The 23,181-nt window shown below is 38.8% G+C and overlaps 1 protein-coding gene across 5 annotated transcripts in view; it reads right to left on the bottom strand.

Moving 5' to 3' along the window:
- The window catches only part of kcnip1a (Kv channel interacting protein 1 a), a 112,141-nt gene that overhangs the window by 13,411 nt on the left and 75,549 nt on the right, over positions 1 to 23,181 (bottom strand). The window contains exon 2 of one of the 5 annotated variants that reach the window (XM_067458056.1): positions 2,732 to 2,758. The exons of the other annotated variants lie outside the window; for them this stretch is intronic. Coding sequence (XP_067314157.1) covers positions 2,732 to 2,758 — 27 coding nt within the window. The remainder of the gene's footprint in view (positions 1 to 2,731; positions 2,759 to 23,181) is intronic. 5 annotated transcript variants of the gene reach the window in all.

Raw genomic sequence — 23,181 nt, forward strand, 5'->3', positions numbered from 1 at the left:
ATGTAAATGTACAGTTGTGGACAGAATTATTAGCAACCCTGATAAATGTGATCAAAGATAGCACAGAACCTCTCCAGATCCTTCAGATTCCCAGATCCGTGTCTGTGCTCTTCTCTTCAGGTCATCACTCATTCTCTCTAGGGTTCAGGTCAGGCAAAGCTTCATCTTGTGTTCAGTGACACATTTGTGTGTTGATTTTGATGTTTGTTTTGGATCATTGTCCTGATAGAAGATCCAACCACAGTCCATTATAAGATTTCTAGCAGAGGCTGTCAGGTTTATATTTTTTATCTGTTGGTATTTGCTAGAATCAGTGGGTGCGTTTACATGCACACCAGTAAGCTTATAACTCACAAATATCAGCTTATTGAAATAATCAGTTTTCCCTGTTTACTTTACAAACCAGTAAACTGACAACGCAAGTAAACCGCGTTTACATGACTTTATTAATAAACTGGGTTATTTCCTTGTAGTGACGTCAAAATTAGTAATGTCCGTATCTGACTCTGAGTTTTTCTAATGTTTCGTCAGTTTTGATGTTAAATAAAGAGTGCATCGTGTCAGCGAGAGATTTACAGCTCATATTATCCCTTATGAAGTTCCAGATGCAGCGTTTTGACTGAACCTCTTCTACTTCTGCTGCATAAGATGAGAAAACATCTTTACAATGTTCTGGGTCTTAAAAGAGTCTGCGTTTGTGATATATGTCCTTATTTCATGCAAAACGCTAGCTCGCTCTTAATTTATTTTTCATTTTCATTTATTTATCTTGCATTTAAATCTGCTCTAAATTTGTGTTTTTGTCACCTATCACACATGCGCACTTCAATAATCTGAAAGAAAGCAGGTTAATGCGTTTACATGCCGCGCAAAATCAGGGTAAGAGGCAAAAAACGACCTGTCCCGACCGGTTTATGCTTAGGTTGTTAATGACCTTACTGCGATAAAAGAAAACGGGTTACCGCGTTTACGTGACCATGTTCATTGTCGGCTTATTGTTCATAATCTGCTTAAGAACGTGCATGTAAACGCACCCAATGATTCCATGAATCTGAACAAGATGTCCATGACCTCCAGAAAAAAATAGTCCCTCAAAATTAAAGATCCGGCAGGATTTTTAGCTGTGGGCATGGGGTACTTTTAATCCCTGTTTGCACCAAACACATCTGGCAGTTTTGCTGCCAAAACGCTTTTTTTATAGTTTGATCTGACCACAAACACAGGTCCTGTTTGAAGTTCCAGTGTTTTTTTATTCCTCCCAAACAACATGTGGTGATGTAGGGGTTGTTTGAGTTTTTTTATGCTTTCTGACCCCAAGACTCAACTAATCTCTGTGATTCTCCATCTGTGATCTTGGAGAGTCTTCCTCCACTCAAACTCTTCTCCTCGCCGTGCATTAGGACGATATCGACACACGTCATCCAGGCAGATTCAATTATTGCCCTGATGGTGGAAATGGGGATTTTTAATGCTTTAGCTATTTTCCTTAAAGCCACTTTCTATTTTGTGAAGCTCAACAATCTTTTCATCAGAACTATATTCTGTGGTTTTACTCATTGTGGTGAATGATTAAGGGATTTTGTCCTCTGTTTCCTCATATTTATACTCCTGAACAAGACGTCATAGCTGGACAATTTCATGTTTCTAGTAACTCTGGTGTGCTAATGTATATTATACTAATACAAAATCCCAGGTGTGCCAATAATTGTGTTCAAAATGTTTTGGAGAAAACCATTTCATGTGAGTTTCTCACTTTCAATTATTTTACTTCAATGAAAGGTTAGATTTTTGCATATGTATTGCAAAAACAATTGCATTTATTTTTATAGCCATTGTTGACCATATTTACCAGGGTGCCAATAATTTTGACCACAACTGTATTAATGAATCTATGAAATACAAAACAATTAGGGTGACATTGCAAACTAACACTGATTATTAATAACACAATGATTCTAGATTTACAGTATATGGCTAATTCAGTAACACTTTATAGCAAATGAAACCACTTTATTGGTTTCATTTGCTAACATTAACTACATTAGTTAACATGAAACCATTAAAATACATCTAAACCATTTATTAATCTTAGTTCATGTTTTTTAACATTTACTAATACATTATTCAAATCAAAAGTTGTTTTTATTAATGTTATGTAATGTACACGAGTTGAACTAACTATGAATGGTTGTATTCTCAAACATTAAAAAAGATTAATAAAAACTGTAACAAAAGTACTGCTCATTATTAGTTAAACAATTGAGTCATTTTAACAAATGAGATGAACCTTAATGTAAGAACTAAATCTTACCAGTAATTCACAATGAGAAAAATATATATATATATTTTTAACTCTATGCTCTTAATGCAAATTCAAAATAACTTCAATTCACATTCATGCATTATGGATTCTGAATGACACAGAAGCCTGAGGGGTGTGTGTGTGTGTGTGTGTGTGTGTGTGTGTGTGTGTGTCCTTCACACTCTTAGGTGAGACTGCAGCCCCAGGTGAGTCCTGCCCTCAGGTAGGACGTTAAGAACAATGTCAACTCATTTTGTGTGTGTGTGTGTGTGTGTGTGTGTGTGTGTGTGTGTGTGTGTGTGTGTGTGTGTGTGTGTGTGTGTGTGTGTGTGTGTGTGTGTGTGTGTGTGTGTGTGTGTGTGTGTGTGTGTGTGTGTGTGTGTGTGTGTGTGTCAATGAAAATTTCAGAGAAGAATGAAAATTAAATACCATGGTTTGTAGATCCGAACATTGTTGCTATAAAACAATCCACAATAAACATGATTTCAGAATTACATGACCATGTCCTTAATTGTAATGCAGAAGAATAAATCAACACACACACACATGCACACACTCACACACATGCACATACCCGGAGTTCTTCTTATTTTTGCTATAGACTACCAAAGATGAAGAATAACTGATACAAATATTTATTCACTCCTTGTGTAGTCAGATTGATAAAAACTCTTTTATTATTATATTATTATATCACATGGATTTTATTGTATTTATTTTATATAATTGTTTTGTCCATTACTTATGTGTATATTATGCTGCATCCAAATTTCCAATAGGGATCTAAAAAAAGCTTGAACTTGAACACAAACATGCGCGCTCACACACACACACACACACACACACACACACACACACACACACACACACACACACACACACACACACACACACACACACACACACACACACACAGCTGGTTTGATTAATGAGCCTCGTTTAGATGGCAAAGTTCCTGTACGGCCCCCAAAGATGACAAAATACATAATCCAGATCTAACATACCAAAACCTTAATAATTCAATATAATGGGGCTGTGATTAATAATTATTCCATAGAATCATGAAGTAGAGCACCTTTAATTCATAAATATATATGAAATATACACTGATCAGGCATAACATTATGACCTAATATTGTGTTGGTCCCCCTTTTGCTGCTAAAACAGCCATGACCTATTGAGGCATGGACTCCACTAGACCCCTGAAGGTGTGCTGTGGTATCTGGCTCCAAGATGTTAGCAGCAGATCCTTTAAGTCCTGTAAGTTGTGAGGTGGGGCCTCCATGGATCGGACTTGTTCACAGATGCTCGATTGGATTGAGATCTGGGGAATTTGGAGGCCAAGTCAACACCTCAAACTCGTTGTGCTCCTCAAACCATTCCTGAACCATTTGTGCTTTGTGTCAGGAGCATTATCCTGCTGGAAGAGCCACAGCCACCAGGGAATACCGTTTCCATGAAAGGCTGAACATGGTCTGCAACAATGCTGAGGTAGGTGGAGCGTGTCAAAGTAACATCCACATGGATGGAGGACCCAAGGTTTCCCAGCAGAACATTGCCCAAAGCATCACACTGCCTCCGCCTGCTCGCCTTCTTCCCATAGTGCATCCTGGGGCCATGTGTTCCTCAGGTAAACAACGGACACGCATGATTCATCAGACCAGGCCACTGCAATTCTGTATTACGGGGTCAGCAAATCAGCTTTATCCTGGTTACAGATGGTACAAATTAAAATGCAGCGGCAAGACTTTTGACGTACTAAAAAACGAGACCATATTACCCAGTGCTACACTTTTTGCACTGGTTGCCTGTACAATGCCGCACTGATTTTAAAATCCTTCTCTTAATATTTAAATCTGTGAATGGTTTGGCCCCTCATTATCTTTCGGATTTATTGACAGAACATCAGCCAGTTGTGTCTCTCTGGTCGTCAAATCAGAAATTGCTTGCTACGTATTCCGAAATCAAAGCTGAAGGGGTGACCATGCCTTTTCAGTAACCGCTCCCAGATTGTGGAATGTGTTAGCTCTCAGTATTAGATTTGCTCCATTTTTATCCGTTTTGAAATCTAGCTTTAAAACGTACCTTTTTGAACTAGCTTATCTGCTTAAACTCCAGGACCATTTTTTGGGATTTCCGCCTGGATTTGGCCTACCCAAATTGAAAAGCCTCCCATACACACATACAGTGGTTCTAAATGTGGGTGTCATTTTACTGGAAACCCTTTGAAGTAAGATAAAACACTGCTAAAAGTCATAAACATGTAAGTATGTGTTATCTAAGCTGTTATAACCCCCCCAAAAAGTAGGCGCTTTTTGATTACTATTTTTTTCATGCCAAATCAGGCGGAAACGGTACCAGAGTAAAATTATGTCATTCTGGACCCTGTACAGGGTCCATGGAGTTAAGGTCAATGATGAAATGTACTGCTTTGTGTGTGTGTGTGTTCTTTTTTTTTTTTTTTACTCTCTTGCATTGAAAAGCAACACTGGTAGTTGGTGTTGTTTAGTTGTGCTATAGAAATAAAACTGACAGACCAGGCCACTTTCTTCCATTGCTCTGTGGTCCAGTTCTGATGCTCATGTGCCCACTTTTGGTGCTTTACTTCTTGAGCAGTTTGAGCTCCAGTAGCTCGTCTGTTGGATCGGACCACACGGGGCAGCCTTCCCTCACCACGTGCATCACTGAGCCTTGGCCGCCCATGACCCTGTGTCCGGTTCTTCACTGTTCCTTCCTTGGAGCACTTTTGATAGATACTGACCACTGCAGGCCGGGAACAGCCCACAAGAGTCTGTCTAGACATCACAATTTGGCCCTTGTCAAGGGCGGCAGTGGCTCAGTGGTTCATGTAGGTTGTCTACAACCGGTTGAACCGGTTCAATCCCCGGTTCCACCTGACCAAGTGTCGAGGTGTCCATGAGACACACCTAACCCCAGCTGCTCCCGATGAGCTGGATGGTGCCTTACATGGCTGACATCGCCGTCGGTGTATGAATGAGTGAATGTGAAGCAAGATGTAAATCGCTTTGGATGGCCATAGGTCAAAGTGCTATGTAAATACAGTCTATTTACCATCAAACTCACTCAAATCCTTACGCTTGCCCATTTTTCCTGCTTCTAACACATCAACTTAGAGGACAAAATGTTCATTTGCTGCCTAATATATCCCACCCACTAACAGGTGCCGTGATGAAGAGATCATCAGTGCTATTCACTTTACCTTTCACTGGTCATAATGTTATGCCTGATCGGTGTATGATGTAATAAATAATTAATATTATTATAAATATTTTATATTTATATCGTTTTTCTTTTTAAATTTAAGTGAGATAAAATATTCTTATTATGAAAAAGAAAATATTATTGTTATAAAGAACAAACACAAACAAAAAAATGCTGTTATTTAATAATTCTTCCATAAGGAGGTTAAAATGGCCACTAGATGGAGACAAACATCCACAAAACCAAACAGCATCTTGCATTCAAATTAATTTATTCATAAATATATTAGTAAATAAATAAAAAAATCACAACACATTTGCTATATTTCATACACATTATATGGTAGCTGTTCTACATATGCAGATTTTCAGTGTTATGACACACACACACACACACACACACACACGCACACACACACACACACACACACACACACACACACACTCACTTCACTGTAATCCTCTGGTTTAAACTGCTAGTTTGCATAATCTGAATTAGCATAATCTTTGTACTACCATAGCAATTGAGAAGAGCTCCGTTTTTGAGAGCAAGAGTGAAAAATATCCAGAGAAATTACACTCATCTCTCTCAAACACACACACACACACACACGGTTACGGACTTGCAGTCGACAGTAGTGAGTAAGTACACTGCGCAAATCAAGGCTCGACGCGTCACTAATTAAGACAAACGTTAATCACACACACGTCTCATCACTCCACCCGTGTGAAACCCCATTACACGTCGTTCCACTTCAGCCATCTTCCTGAAGCCAAATCCAGATAACGACACAGAGAGGATGTTTTCTGTGATTTTGCACGTTTGGAGCAGACTTATGAAATGGGGCCTGCATGTGTTACACAAATCATTTATCTTACATTATCAACCAGCAAACAATATTCTAATATGTATTAAAATACTTTGTGCAAGCTTGTGCAGTTATGGTAAGCCGTTTTGACTTTTATTCATTCGCAGGTATGTATTTGTGATATCAACAATTAAATTTTCACTAGTTAAAATGTTAATTCTTGATATCAGGAATTAGATTTCCACTAGTAACAATGTTAATTCTTGATATCAACAATTTATTTTTCACTAGTTAAAATGCAAATTTTTGATATCAACAATTTAAAGGTGCACTATGGAGCTTTCCGTCCACTAGAGGGCGCCTATTCAAAACAAATGCGTAGTTTGATGACGCAACGTGTGAGCGCAGCATCTTGGGAGATGTAGTCTTCTCATCACAGCTGGTGGAAAATAGGACTCGGGCAGAAATCATGTTCATGCATGCGGTTATTAACGTTACTGTAGTCTAAAGCAGAGCAGGACTGAGTGTTGTGGACCTGAGCACAGCTGATGGAGCGATTGTTAAACAAATACCCGCCTCGCGAATACCGGGACTTTAATTATGACGGGACGGGAGACAGACGCCGGTCGCCTGCACTGATCCGCTCTTCCGGTTATGATTTTGAGGTAATGCTGCTCTGTTTATCATATTAGATACATTTAAGTGTGTTTAAAACGATCTTATGACGTTACTCCGTGCGTTCAGTTGTTCACACTGCTAAGAGTAAAGCGCTCCTGCCAAATAAAAGCCGAAACCGAGGGTAACGCAGATATGACGCAATTGACAGGCGACTCCCTCAAATGCAATGCTGAAACGTCCCTGTCCTTAATTAAAATAGCAATTTTCTCACAATTTACAAATAGATGGAAACATCTGGGATATTGTAGGTACTCAACTGAACAAAATATATAACACTGGCCTAGTGGTTTTTGGATATTTTACTGCAAAAATACTACATAGTGCACCTTTAATTTCCACTAGTAACAACGTTAATTCTTGATATCAGTAATTGTATTTTCACTAGTGAAATGTCACCATAGGCAGCCATTCAAATTCAATTGTTGATATCAAGAATTGATTTCTTACTAGTTGAAATTCAAATTTCAGATATCAGAAATAGAATTCTTACTATAGTAAAAATGTGAATTTCTGATATCAAAAATTGCCATTGTTACTAGTCGAAATCTAATTTCTGATATCAAGAATGAACTTTGTTCATATCAAGAATACATATCCTGCGAATGAATAAAAGTCAAAACGGCTTGCCATAGTGCAGTAGACTATGGATCATTTTTTTAAATCGCTTCAAAATGAGCGCAGATGTCATGGTGATCATAAAGGTTATAACTAGCCGCTCCGTCAAAAACACACTTCTTTGGTATGATTTGGTGAAGTCCTGTGACAGCAGTGGCGTGGAAATCCACTTTGAGACGCGACTGAAGCGATGTTGTGAAGCTTCCCGTCATTTCTGCGTTCAAATCGGTTCAAATGCAGCGCTGCCTTCCCGGAATGCTGTGCTGAGGCGCTGAAGTCGCTCATAGGAATAAAGTGGAGCGTGGCGCGGACTATAACGACATAAGTGTTCACGGACGACTGGATCTGCAGCTGAGCGAGTGTTTATGGGCGTGCATTTCGTCTCTCGCTGTAGTCACGCACGCGCACCCTACCGGGAGAAGAGCCCGTACGGCCCATACAAGGACCTTCCGCTCTATTAACGTCAAACCGAGCCATACTCGAAAAAAACTCTCCGAAACTTGTGAGAAACCGGAAGGAGTATTTTTAACAGTGTAAAAAGCTCAGTATGCATGAAACAGCATTTCATATATATATATATATATATATATATATATATATATATATATATATATATATATATATATATATATATATATATATATATATATATATATATATATATATATATATATATATATATATATGTATGTATATATATATATATATATTTTTGTCCAGCCCTAATTATTAACACTAGCTAAATTGGTTCTTCAAACAAATTTTGGGATTGGATTAAAATATCTGGATTAATTTGTCAGAGATTACTAAGCGTTCTTCTGTTCCCTAAAGAGGGCAGACGCATCGATACGCGAAACCACGATCAGCAATGCAGCGATTGGCTGGCGGCAAGACAGCAATGCACTGACATCATATAATAAAAAAAACAAAGATTTTCAGCTTTTCAGAATTTTTTTTTTTTTTTTAACATTATTCCCAACATTTATATTAACGATTTCTATACAGGCTTTTTAATGCTGTAATTCCAGAGCAGGTTTATGCTCACAGACCCGTTTTCTATAACAGCAAGTCCAGGTTGAGCGTTGAAGAACCAAACAACAACTCAAGATCATGCCAAATCGTCAACAATTAAATCCAGCTAACTGAGTTATTGACATAGGCTACGAAGAACGGACCTTAGGAGATGAGAGAATTTTTTGTGTGTGCAAATGGAGACAATGCCAAAGGATGATGATGTGAAGCAGTAATTTTCCATAGCCTTTTCTTTAGTATAATAACACTTGTTGGAATTGTACTGCTCAGACAAAGTGTAACATCTATGTAGTCGGAGCATTGAATCATCCACAACTAAGATTATTCAATAAACTCTGCTCTATTATTATAATGACTTGGTTCCCATTCCCAGCTTCAGCTCCTCTCAGTCAAACCCTCAGGCTGATGACTTTTATCTTCTGGCAGGGATTCAGCGTCCGGGATCGAATCGATATCTGATTTGACGTGGATCCATTTGATCTAACATTTCTTCACAATCTAACAGTTGTTTACCTGATAACTGGTCTGTCTATTTCTCCAGCTCAAGACTGACCTATTTAGGTTGATTTGCTGAATAATTGGGCCTGTTTACGCCGGGTCACTTCATGCATTCTCTCATCAGACAGTTATCTGAGCAGGCTGAGTCTCACTCAGCTCCTCAGCTTCTTAGCTCGCGAATCAGTGTGTTCACAAATTCGCCAATGGTAAGAGAACAGCAAGGACGCTGGCTCACTACACATTGGGACACTCATGACTATTTCCGATGACTCATTGTACAACTTCACTACTGGTATTTATGTCAGAAGCAGAACTGATATCTTTCTGATATTGTTTTAATTTTTTAAAAGTACATCATGATAAATACGTTGCTTTTTTACATTAACGTGGAAATTTCAGCTGTAAATAAGTTATACATGTTAGCAAGATTATGTTCATTACCTGTCTATTGATGTACGTTTATGCTGACACATAATTAAATAAAGTTTTTAAAGTATTTTTAAAATCATCTATCGTGTTATTATGTGTAGTGAGTGGGCTCATGGCTCATTTATGTTTCACGCTTCAGAACTTCCATTATGCTTCTTTGTTTTCACGGTGCATTGTGGGACTTTTTTTGGGAGTGAAGATTTCAGTGCACTGGAAGAATTTTGCGATTGAGACTGGCCCTTAAAATATAAGGCCATATTTATAATGAAACCATATTTAAAGGAACTGTATGTAAGAAATGTATTTCAATAAATCATAAAATGGCCCTGATATGTCACTAGAAATTAAGAAATCATGTTAATTTCAAATACTTATATCACCGACAACAGTAGTCTGGCCAGGATATTGTCATTTAAAAGTTGTTGTTGGAGCCTTCAACTGATGTTGTGTTTTGGCCTGAAGCTCCGCCCTCCACCTATCGACCAATCACGAAGTCAGTTGTGTTCCCGCATCCGGGTTGCCAGATCTGCTCTAGTTACCACAGCTGCAGATCTACAAACGTTCCTGCTGATCCTGCAGCCAATCTGGCAACCTCAAGTCAGGGGGAGGGGGAGAGGGATACACCCGCAGTACCAGTTTTGGCCACAATCTTACATACACTTCCTTCAAAAATATATTAATCAGATCATATAAAATATAGTTTATTGTTCACAACTTTATTTACAATTTATTTTCATGCAAAATTGGTTTCCCCATCAATATTCAATACAATTTTTTTTCCTGCAATCATACACACTGGGAGTGGCACTTTTTTTTTTTACACACTGGGAGTGGCACAGAAGATTATTTTTTTTCTCAGATGATTATTTAAACAAATAAATAGCTTATAATATTATACTGTATTAGTCCTGGTGGCCGTTAAGAGTTGCTATGGCTTCAGTTAACACATAGCTGCTGGAGAAAACAGCGTTGACATTTTTGATGCGGCAGACAAACTGCATGTGACAAAATGATTGCGATTGAAAGTCACCACATGTAAACACCAGATCGGTTTAGATAACGTCTCATGTAAACAGTCCACTAAATCTTTCAATCGGTACACACAAAAATGAATACTGTCTGGGCTGTCATTTTTGAAAAAAAAATCTAATTCGAACGGAATTAAAATATCAAGCAATGCATTCGAATATATTAAATTATCTACAACGCCGTCATCTCCAGCAGCTGGAATATGTTTACGGATGCCATAGCAACTCTCAACGGCCACCAGGACTTATACGGTTTTATAAAAGCTATTCATTTGTTGTAAAGTGTAATAATCATCTCAGAAAAAATACATTCTAATGTCAGGCGCAGTTGAAGTAGTTAATGATTGTTTGCTTACATAGGCGTAGGGACAGTGTCATTATGCCAACATTATCTTCATAACGTCTTATGAAATAAAAAGTTTATCCCTCAGAAAAATGTAATTTCCTCTCTTGTCATGTTTGGTGCATGAGCGCGACGTGTGCTCTTCAGTGGTGAAGGCGCGCGCTGTGTACATCACATAAGGACGCACACTCAAAAGTAATCGGGTCAGGTCATTTACATGGTGAAATGTTTCGTTTGATCGATTCATGAAAAGGTTTATCCACCCATCTCAAAACGATTACAATTTCATTCAGTTTGGGCATTTTGATTACGATTGAGGTGTTTATATGGAGCATTTTCCTTCAGATTGGACTTTTAAACTGATTACAGTGCTCCATGTAAACGCACCGACAGTAAAAAAAAAATTGCTACTTGGCACTTTAAAAACCGGATAGTTTATTTTTAGTTCGATTACGGATATTTCACGTCATCTTCGAATGCATATCGAAAAGTGACAGCCCTTGTCCGTCACTGGCTTGGAGGAACAGTCGCGTGCAGTCCTACATCACCGGACTAATTTCCCTAATCTTCTCGGAACTTTATCGCGGTCGAAACGCAGACAGCTGCAGTTCTGGGGGGGAGAAAAGTTCCTGTAAAAAAGTTCCTGGTACAAATTGTTCCGGGTAATTTTGGTGGAAACGGGGCTTTAGTCTTGTGATATTTATTGTTTAAAGTGGGGGTGAAATGCTGTTTCATGCATACTGAGCTTTTTACACTGTTAAAGACTTGGATTCCCATACTAAACATAGACAAAGTTTCAAAAAATAATGCTGGACGTTTGATGGAGTATTTCTGTGTCAAAAATACTCCTTCCGGTTTCTCACAAGTTTCGGCGAGTTTTTTTCGAGTATGGGTCTACTTGACGTTAATAGAGCGGAAGGTCCTTGTATGGGCCGTACGGGCTCTTCTCCCGGTAGGGTGCGCGCGCGCGTGATTAGAGCGAGAGAGGAAATGCACGCCCATAAACACTCAGGTGCAGATCCAGTCCTCCGTGAAGACTTATGTCGCGCGCCGCGCTCCACTTCATTCCTATGGGTGACGTCGAGCGACTTCAGCGCTTCAGCACAGCATTCCGGGAAGGCAGCGCTGCATTTGAACCGATTTGAACACAGAAATGATGGGAAGCTTCACAACATCGCTTCAGTCGCGTCTCAAAGTGGATTTACACGCCACTGCTGTCACAGGACTTCACCAAATCATACCAAAGAAGTGTGTTTTTGACGGAGCGGTCCCAGCGATAAAGGTTCGGTCCTGCTTTGGAAGCAGCCGGTGAGTAAAACTGCTTCAAATGTCTGTGCTGTTGGCTATCGGCACGTGAGTAAACATCAGTAAACGACACGATCGCGTGCTTCGTCATTCAAATGTGCTAACGGTTACTCCATTGTTGTTCTCTCTTGTATAACGTTACACTAGTCTGACGTGCAAAACCGTTTTGCTTGCTACTGCTAAGGTTTAGTCGCATACAATAGTCCATAAACCGAATCATGTCCTCATAAAATGCGAGTAAACACACACTAATGTTGACAGGCCACTAAATACAGTCCATACCACAGAGACGGACGTCCTGCTGTTGCTGTTTTTCCTGTTCAATTTATTTCTGCCTCAGATTTGATTCTGGATCATATCTATTAGCTGAGATCGATAGCCATGAGTTTCTCCACGCTTGAGGACGTCACCGCTTTGCGCTCGTCATTCTTTAGCTCCGCCCACACGATACGCCTCCAGGCGCTCGGTTTTTTCCAGAAAGACTCGGTACAGCCTATATTTCTTTTATAAATATAATAAAACTAAAGACTTTTCGGAGATATGAAGGATGCAATACTACTCTATAGGTACTCAAGATTGACATGAGATTGACTGAAACTGAGTGTTTCACCCCCCCTTTAAATTGTTGTGAACATCTATTACTCAGTACAGTTTCATTTGTATTCATTGCTGTAGTGGACAGCAGAATTCCAGGGCCCAGTTTATAGCCGGGCCCCTCTTTGCCCGTAACAGTGGACAAAGGTTTGCTACATTTTGATTGGATCTTGTTGGACTAGCACAAACAAAATGTCCAATGGCATCAGATAAAGATGCTTGGACAACAGCCAGACACCTCTTTGAGGGCAAGAAGAAGACCTCTAGTACCAAGCCCAGGAAGGACAGGACTTCTCATTGGTCCACATGCAGTTTCTGCCCTTCACCCATCTAGAGACGGATCCCTAATGTCCTGATTTGTGACGGCCATAAACATTCCTCAGGACTTGAGCAGTAGTGGGTGAAACAAAGAAAGACCTAAACTGATCCATCCAAATCCATTCACAACTATGTTTGGAAACCTTAAGACTGGTGTAAGCTACACACATCCATTTCATACTTATTCAGAGAAATAAGTATTCTCAGTGACAGCTATTTGTAATGCAACATCTTCCACAAATTCAGCTGTTAATGAACAAATGAATGAACACATGACAGTTCAATCTTTTTCCATCATGTTTGGTGTCTATTTGTTTAGTATATTGCCAAGGGTATTCTGATGGTGGTTTGGAAAGTGAGAAATGCATTGATGAACTTTAAAGACCCTTTGAAGACTTCTAACTGTGTACAGTATGCAAATGAGTTCTGCAGGGGAAAGAAGGGTGGGCCACACTGTGTGCCCCCTCTGATGCCAGCAGCCAATAGCAACACTGGAATGAAGAAGCGCCAAATTGCAATCTCCTCCTATTCGGAAAATGATAAAGGTACCCTTTCAATAGACACTCCTGGTTCTGAGTCTGTCTGCCGAGGATTAGACTGTGACAGAGCAACCAGGTTCTGAGTCTCCTCCACGCGAGAGACAAACAGTTCACCAAGTTCTGAGTCTGTCTGCCGAGGATTAGACTGTGACAGAGCAACCAGGTTCTGAGTCTCCACATCCGATAGACAAACAGTTCACCAAATTCTGAGTCTGTCCGCCGAGGATTAGACTTTGACAGAGCAACCAAGTTCTGAGCCTCTGGTTTAACCAGAGAGACAACACAAGATCCGAGGATCTGAATCTACAGCTTGTGAGGCAGTGACAGATACGACAACGTTCTGAGCCTCCAGCCTGTGAGGAAAGAGACATTAACCAACACTACGTTCAGAGTTTTAGTCCAGCCAGACGACTACAGCACGTCCCGAGTCTCCATGCTAATGAGACCAAAGCAGATTGACCAACTTCTGAGTGTCTGGTCCAAAGAGGCAGAAGATACAGAGAGACATTTGCAACAAGGTTAAGCTCAGGAGAGCAAACCTTCACCTCAAGGTTCCTTCGTCTGCGTGTTCCAGATTAAGGACCTTCTGCACCTACGTCAGGGCCTCACCTGCGTGTTCCAGATTTTAGGACCCTTTGGTGCCCCAGGAGATCAGCATCCCACAGATCTTCGTGTTCAAGGCTGTTGAAACAGATTCCAGCTCCTTTCTTCACTGCACTGTCTCCCAGCAAAACCAGTGGAAGAAATCCTCACCATCGGACTGCTTACTCAACCACGTGGAACGTAAATATCACTTAACCAAACCTCTTTCTAGAGACCTTGGCATTGTTGATTATTATCAGTATATGATTTTCTAATTTACATTAGAGGTAATATAACTGATGCTAGTTAATAACAAATAATCTTTCGTTTATTTGTTTAATGCATAATAAGGTTCTTCACCTTAGTTTCAGAGAAACAACAGTTTATCTTTCCGTAAGATAACGTATCTCTTCTATAGCCACACTTAACTTACTCACATGTATTTTACGCATTTTACGCACTTTATTCCTTTATCATTCATTGTATTCATTTAGTAGTTGTGTTAATTGTTCTGTTTATCTTTTGTTAATAAAATCTATTTTATTACAATTGTGTCTTCCTTGTGCTGATAAAGCAGAAAAGGCTCTACAAGTTAGAAATCTCACCAATCTTTCAGATAAATCAGCTGACCAACTCTTCCCCCTTTACATTCATTATAAATGACTGGGCAGCCTCCTGTGCGGAGTGTTCTCTACAGCCAAGGTAAAAGGCCTTGACTAGTGTCCCAAACTAAGAGGGGGAAAGGTGGTCATCTGATGTACTCATAACCACACCTTAAGTGACGTGTGATCCAAAATTCACAACGTCAGCGGTGACGTGAGTACCAATCACTACCTTACTTAGTGTCCTTGGGTGGACAAAAGTAAAAATCACTACATTGCCAAGAGATGTGCTAAAAATTACAATAAAGCTGACACTGTAATTTAAATTATAGACGTGCATCCAGACACATCAAGTGTAAACTCTCTCTGATGCTCCACAACACAGAAAGAGTGTCTGCTGCAGTTCTCCATCAGTGTCCAAACCACACACACTAGCGGAGGCAGAGACAATGAGAATAAATGCAAAAATACGAGTGGTCAAGCAGACATTGACATCTAGAGAGTACAGTGGCCAGTAAATGAGATGTGCACAAGAACGAATGACGTTAAATGTTCATTTATTATACACAATAGTTACTCAGGCTTTTACTGAAATGATCCCCTGGCACTGACAGGCCTAGAGGATCAAGTGGAAATGAATGATGCTAATAATCTCAAATCATCCAAGAACAAGCAGAATTAATCAGCCCATCTGATGATCTCAAACACATTTTTACACACAGAGAATATTCCAGAAGGAATGATTCAACAAACAAGAAGCAACTTCGAGTGTGTGTTTATATATGTGTGTGTGTGTGTGTGTGTGTGTGTGTGTGTGTGTGTGTGTGTGTGTGTGTGTGTGTGTGTGTGTGTGTGTTGGGGGGCTGGGAGATTAAGATGTAACTGCAGGCAGTGTGGGTGTGCAACTCAAGACATCTGAAATATTCACTAAAGGGAAACCCACAGCCGCAGGTTTATAAAACACACACACACACACACACACACACACACACACACACACACACACACACACACACACACACACACACACACACACACACACACACACACACACACACACACACACACACACACAAACACACACTAAGAGTAAGGCCACAGAACACCTGGAATAAACTAATAAGCTACTAAAAATGTCACCTAGTCTGGTGCTCTTTGGTAATTTTTGACCAAATTTATTTAATTTTTTTGGTACTTGCTATGACTATGTGAACACACACACACACACACACACACACACACACACACACACACACACACACACACACACGACTCAAAAGTTTAAATGTTACTGGAAAAAATTATTCACACGGGAAACAACAAATTTAGTGGAAATATTTGGTACTGCGCACCCCAAAAAAATCTTACTGAAAGCTTATTTTTTCAGATAATAAACCGCAAATTTGAAGCACAATTTGTTTAGATTTATGGCTTTGAAAAATAAAAATATAAAATAATAATATTTCGGTGACGTACCAGTAAGCATGTGAGTGTCTTAGACACACAAACAACAAACCGTGTGTGTGTGCGCACTCTCGATCACTGATCGCACGTTGCATTCATTTACAGACACACAGTACATTTGCATAGTTTCCACACACACTCGGGAAGGATAATGTTTCATTTTTCACGTGTGCGTTGTTGGGATTAGTAATCATAGGTTTTTGCAGTCAAAGCGGTTGATTTCGTTTTTTGCCGTCTCCATGGAGTCATTGTCAATACACAATCTGGACCAAAAATGTATGCACCTCTTGATAGAAGGGATAGATACATTATAGCATTTATTTGAATCAAGAGGTGCATACATTTTTAGTCAAGAACATGTTTTGACAGTGATTTTTTTTTGCCAGGCAGTGTATAAATCAAGATTACATGATCATTTTAAAGGGTTAATGACTTGAGGAATAAACTTTTCCTTGAGCTTTTGATCTATAAAAGGTCATGGTAATATAAGAATATCCTCTAAGTTTCAGAGCTGAAAACGTTCCTTGTTAGTCAAAGAAAAGCTTTTATAGACACCAGGCTCAGCAAGCGGTCCTGTGCTTCATACTGACGTCAGTGCGCAACGAAACACCGCCTCTACCGCGCGTCTAATCCAGTAGCCCTGCCCACCGACACCGAATACAGCTGTTCGCCTCAACGTGATAGCTGGTCAACAACATTAAACATGCCGAGGAAGATAGCAATATATTGCGCTATTCCTGGTTGTGGAAGAACACATTCGCTGCATAAGCTTCCTTCTGATCCTAATATTAGGAATGAGTGGTTGAACTTTATTTTTAATGAAGTTCCAGCTCACGTGGGGAAGACATGTTCGTTTGTAAACCAATCTCCGGTCGATGCTGGATTTGGATTCGACATTAATGGTGCAACACACTTACGTGAGTAAAACGTGTTTTTAAATGTAATAGTGTTGCATTGTTATAGATTGTTTTGCTTATGTGTACGTGTCTAACAGAGCATACCTATAGTACGCTGGACTCAGACACGTATGGGCCAGGGCTCGCAAAGCCCAGGCAGGCCGATCAATCTCAATATATTCCGTTCTTGTTCTGCTATTCTTTGTCGTTGACATCTGAAGTGCGGCACGCGCCGAACGTGTATGTGTGCGCGCGGTTCACGCTTATATCGTCTTTCGGACTATGTGTAATATAAAAATAATAGTCCAAACAATCGCAGGTCGATGAGAAATAAAACATTGTGTTTTTTTTGATAAAGACGTTTACGAGCCGTTTAACTTAGCTTAACTTAACTTTAAAAAGTTTGATGCAACTGATTGCCTAAAATGTGTGGCTTTTGCCAACTTATTCAGGTTAGAGGTATACCACAAAATCCCCTAAACTACAAAATATTACATAATGATATATATATATATATATATATATATATATATATATATATATATATATATATACACACACAGGTCCTTCTCAAAAAATTAGCATATTGTGATAAAGTTCATTATTTTCCATAATGCAATAATGTTGCATTAATGATAAATAATGATTGCATAATGCAATAATGATAAAAATTAAACTTTCATATATTTTAGATTCATTGCACACCAACTGAAATATTTCAGGTCTTTTATTGTTTTAATACTGATGATTTTGGCGTACAGCTCATGAAAACCCAAAATTCCTATCTCAATCTCAAAAAATCTCAACAATCTCAAAAAATTAGCACATCATGAAAAGGTTCTCTAAACGAGCTATTAACCTAATCATCTGAATCAACTAATTAACTCTAAACACCTGCAAAAGATTCCTGAGGCTTTTAAAAACTCCCAGCCTGGTTCATTACTCAAAACCGCAATCATGGGTAAGACTGCCGACCTGACTGCTGTCCAGAAGGCCATCACTGACACCCTCAAGCGAGAGGGTGTCAATGATGGCCTACTGTTTGAGCTAAAATATGTAAAATATTGGTCACTTGAGTTTATAGTTACTTTACGTTAATGTAATGTGATGAGTATTGTGAAGAAAAGATGCAGTTTTCTTTTCTTTTTTTCTTTAATGTATGTTTTATTAATAATTTTGTCCACTATACAATCACAATCACTTGGAAATAATGTTTATTGAGCAGTTTCGCGATGGTTCGCTGAAACGGTGATGCCGTGCCTCTAAACAGCCTTTTTGGCTGTGTGTGTTTTCTCCAGGCCAAATAAAAAGAGAAACCTTGAGTGACCATCCACCTGATTGTCTGCCTGAAATTATTCCATCAAGATCAACACATGTCACATATACATATATATATATATATATATATATATATATATATATATATATATATATATATATATATATATATATATATATATATATATATATATATATATATATATATATATATTCATTTAATCTAAATAAAAAAATCTGCCACACAAGCAACACCAGAGTTATGTGATTTTACTGTGAAAACATGTTTATAAATTTATACATTAAATGTGAACAGCTATTCTGAAGAAGCTTCAGTCAGATCAATATCTCACCCTCTGCTTCCCGTCTGAGTCGATCCCAGCACACATCAATCACATCTGATGATGCATGTAAAAAAATATCTGCCATTTAAATTCTGTCTGTACTCTGGTATTGACTATTGTGCTGCTGCAGTTTAATCTTTTCCAGTCCTGAATTTTATCTACTGCACACTACATCTGAATTAAAATTATGAAAATTATTATTCATTGCTATCATGATATGCAATTCGTTTTCATAAAGCAAACAGTGAAAAGGGAGTGATTAATTTCACACTTATTGTTCATAAGCTGTTCTATAGGCTACATAGCACCTTTACAATTATTGAAATACAGCATGAAAATAAACATCTTTCATTAAATTTTCATTTTTCATTCATTACGACTCCCCAAAATAACTGATATGCCCCTTCACAACTCTGCAGCTCATGTATCATCTATAATTCCAAGTTCCCCTGCTTATAAACACGACGTTGTTTGGTCAATCATGTATTTAAAACTTATGATTATTATTGTTATTCCAGTGGAATTGCATAGAGCCAGATGATTTTGAGAAATACAGGTGCTGGTCATATAATTTTAATTTATTTCACTAATTCCATTCAAAAAGTGAAATTTCTATATTATATTCATGAATTATTCACAGAGTCAGAATAATATATTTCAAATTTTGATGATTATAACTGACAACTAAGGAAAATCCCAAATTCAGTATCTATATACGGCTGTGTGGACCTCAGAAAACACAGTGGACCAACACCAGCAGATGACATGATGCCCCAAACCATCACTGACTGTGGAAACTTTACACTAGGGCTGCAGCTATCGATTCTTTTTGTAATCGATTAATCTACCACTTAATCGATCGATTAATCGATTAATCGGATAATTACTTTTCCTTTACTAAAGAGCAATAAGAGACAATAAGACGGGTATCTTAAAATTAACATCTAATTTGTTTTCTTTTTAGAAAAATTAAGTTTTATTGCTGAAATTGCATACATTAATAACTGTGAAACTAAACAATTTTAATGCATACAATTGCCATATTAAATAAAAATCTATTTCAAATTACTTTAAAAAGGTAAACATAGCTCAATCTAAAACTAAACCTACAACCAATAAATCTAAATAGTAGTAATATAAATAACAATAATGCTAATATAAATATAAATATTCTATAAATTCTATATAATATAAATATTCTAATATTCTATAAATATTCTATAAATAATATAAATAACTAAACATTGTATTTATGTTGTTCAACTTAACTTTCATGTTTCAGCTTCAGCGCAGACATGACATAAGCATTTACTGTCTTATTTACTCCTTTACTGGAGCAAAACATATTGGACAGGTTAACTTGGAACAAGAGATGCGCGGATCAGCTCTATCGTCACCGAATCAGCTGTTAGAAGCAAACCCTACACCCGCACCCGCAGTCACAACTTCAAATCCTCCGTGTTAAGCGCGATTCTATCGTCACATATTAGCTACACTGAAGTAGGTTGCTAAACAAAACAAAAAAACTTATTTGGCAAAATTACATTTACATAAACCAGGGTCGACAACCTATACATCACACGGAGGAATAACCGCTAGAACGTGATCAAACGCGAGATATGTTTAATTCAGTTAAAGTACATCACGCATGCTGATCTTTTGAGCTAATCATTCATCATTGTAACAAAGCTTGTTTTAAGTTAGTAGCTATAAATATGATTAAAGTGTGATTAAATTACACAAATCAATGAAAGCACGCAGCTCTGATCAGCTCTGAAAGCACAAGCGCTGCTCATCACAAACGCGCGCGCGTTACGCCGGCTTCACACTGCACGCGTAAGCAGGGCATAGGCAGCGTTGCGCCTAGTATTGAGAACATCTAATGATGCATTTCGAAGATATTATCAAGTAGGATATATAAAGTCTCATTAAAGATTTCACACATATCACAATGACGGTGATCCATGTGCAAAGCTGCAAACTCCATCGAGTTCATGTGTTTGGAGTTGCTCGTATCTCCTCAGCTGACGCGTGTACAGCCGCAAATGAAACTTAAATGTTCAGCGTCGCATCCTGAAGCTCAACACACAGTTGTCTGCATTTAAAAACAGCGATATTAAATGATATTACCAGTGCTGATGCCCGCCCGCTCTCTCTCTCTCGCATTGCGGTCTTTGATCTCGACATGAGATGAAAACGAAAGTTAAAGAACGACGCGCATTCATTGCGTTTTTAGCGTGATATGAGAGTTCCGCGTCTTTATTAAAATCAACATATTAACGATTTCTCTCATCCACCTTCAATTTTTGGGATGTTTATACGCACCTGAACCGCGGATATAACCGCAATCCGCTCATACTCCGAGTCCTTACACAAAAAATGTCTTTCTGCAATATGTGTGTGTAGTTAAATGGACTAAGCGAAGCATCGAGGCAGATGATTTTGCCTCGAGGATTTTTTTGATTCGATTAACTCGAGTTACTCGATGAATCGTTTCAGCCCTACTTTACACTGGACCTCAAGCAAAGTGGATTGTGTGCCTCTCCTCTCTTCCTCCAGACTCTGGGACCCTGATTTCCAAAGGAAATGCTAAATTTACTTTCATCAGAGAACATAACTTTGGACGACTCAGCAGTCCTTTTTGTCTTTAGCCTAGACGAGACGCTTCTGATGCTGTCTGTTGTTCAAGAGTGTCTTGACAGGAGGAATGCGACAGCTGAAACCCATGTCTTGCATACGTCTGTGCGTAGTGGTTCTTGAAGCACTGACTCCAGCTGCAGTCCACTCATTGTGAATCTCCCCCACATTTTTGAATGGGTTTTGTTTCACAATCCTCTCCAGGGTGAGGTTATGCCTATTGCTTGTACACATTTTCTACCACATTTTTTCCTTCCCTTCGCATCTCTATTTATGTGATTGGACACAGAGCTCTGTGAACAGCCAGCCTCTTTTGCAATGACCTTTTGTATCTTGCCCTCCTCCAAGTTCATTGAGATGGATATTCTGCCCTTAAGTATCGTTGAGGGCAATGGTTTTCCAGAACTGATACATTTATTGGAACCTGTGCATCCCGGCAACGTCAGTCCCCTCAGAGTGGGTGTTTTCAGCGACTGGACTGACGGTCATCAGGTTGCAGTCACGTCTGACCCCAGATCATGTCAACATGCTTATATTTCTCCAAAAATAAAATCAGTAGACTGGTGCAGAAGTTGTATGCGAGTTACTAAAGTTTATTTTCACAAGGCTTTAAAAAGCCTAATTTGTTCACTTAAAATATCTGTCCCTTTTTTCTGGCTTGGATAGTTTAGTTACATTTTGACAAAACCTGTCAGATCTAAGTATTATTATGTTTTTTGTTTAAGTTATTGTTTAAAATGATTCTTTTTTTATTAGTATTATTTTGGATCAAATGAGGTCTCTGTTTAAGAACGCTGGCTTGCAGCTGCTTCAGAGCACCATATATTCACGCACACATATGTTTGGTTTGCCTGACTGAACGTAGTTTAACTGTCTGTCACAGGTTGATCTTGTAATAAAGGTCTCATCGATGAAAATCACGCTGTATTTTTGGATTCATTGCATTTTTGAACTATAAAAGTTAAATAATGAATTTTATTACAAAAATATTAATGATTAATCGATAGTCGATCGTTAATTCTCCCAACGATTGACTAAGAAAATGTAATCGAATGGCCATCCCCTAGTAGACATGATTAACAGGTATGTCTCCCTTATCTGACATACCCATTAAAGTCTTGCATTCTCTACTAATGAGCTCATTGAATCAGGTGTGTCAGATGAGAGAGACATACAAAATGTGGAGGGCTGGTGGTACTCCAAGACAGGTTTGAGAACCACTGGTTTGCATGTATGCCTAATATTGTGTTTGTCCAGAGGCATGGACTCCACTAGACCCCTGAAAGTGTGCTATGATAACTGGCACCAAGATGTTAGCAGCAGATCCTTTAAGTCCTGTAAGTTTTGAGGTGGGGCCTCCATGGAGACTTTCTGCTTGAGACTTGATCAGACTTGTTTGTTCAGCACATCCCACAGATGCTCGATTGGATTGAGATCTGGGGGGTTTGTAGGTCAAGTCAACACCTTGAATTTGTTGATGTGCTCCTCAAACCATTCCTGAACCATTTGTGCTGAAACCATATCCTGGTGAAAGAGCCAAAGCCACAGACACCGACACCAGGGAATAATGCTTCCATGAAAGGTCTGCAACAATGCTTAGGTAGGTGGAGCGTGTCAAAGTAACATCCACATGGATGGCAGGACCCAAGTTTTCCCAGCAGAACATT

Source organism: Pseudorasbora parva, chromosome 11, assembly GCF_024679245.1.
Source record: "Pseudorasbora parva isolate DD20220531a chromosome 11, ASM2467924v1, whole genome shotgun sequence".
In the NCBI taxonomy this organism is placed as follows: Eukaryota; Metazoa; Chordata; class Actinopteri; order Cypriniformes; family Gobionidae; genus Pseudorasbora; species Pseudorasbora parva.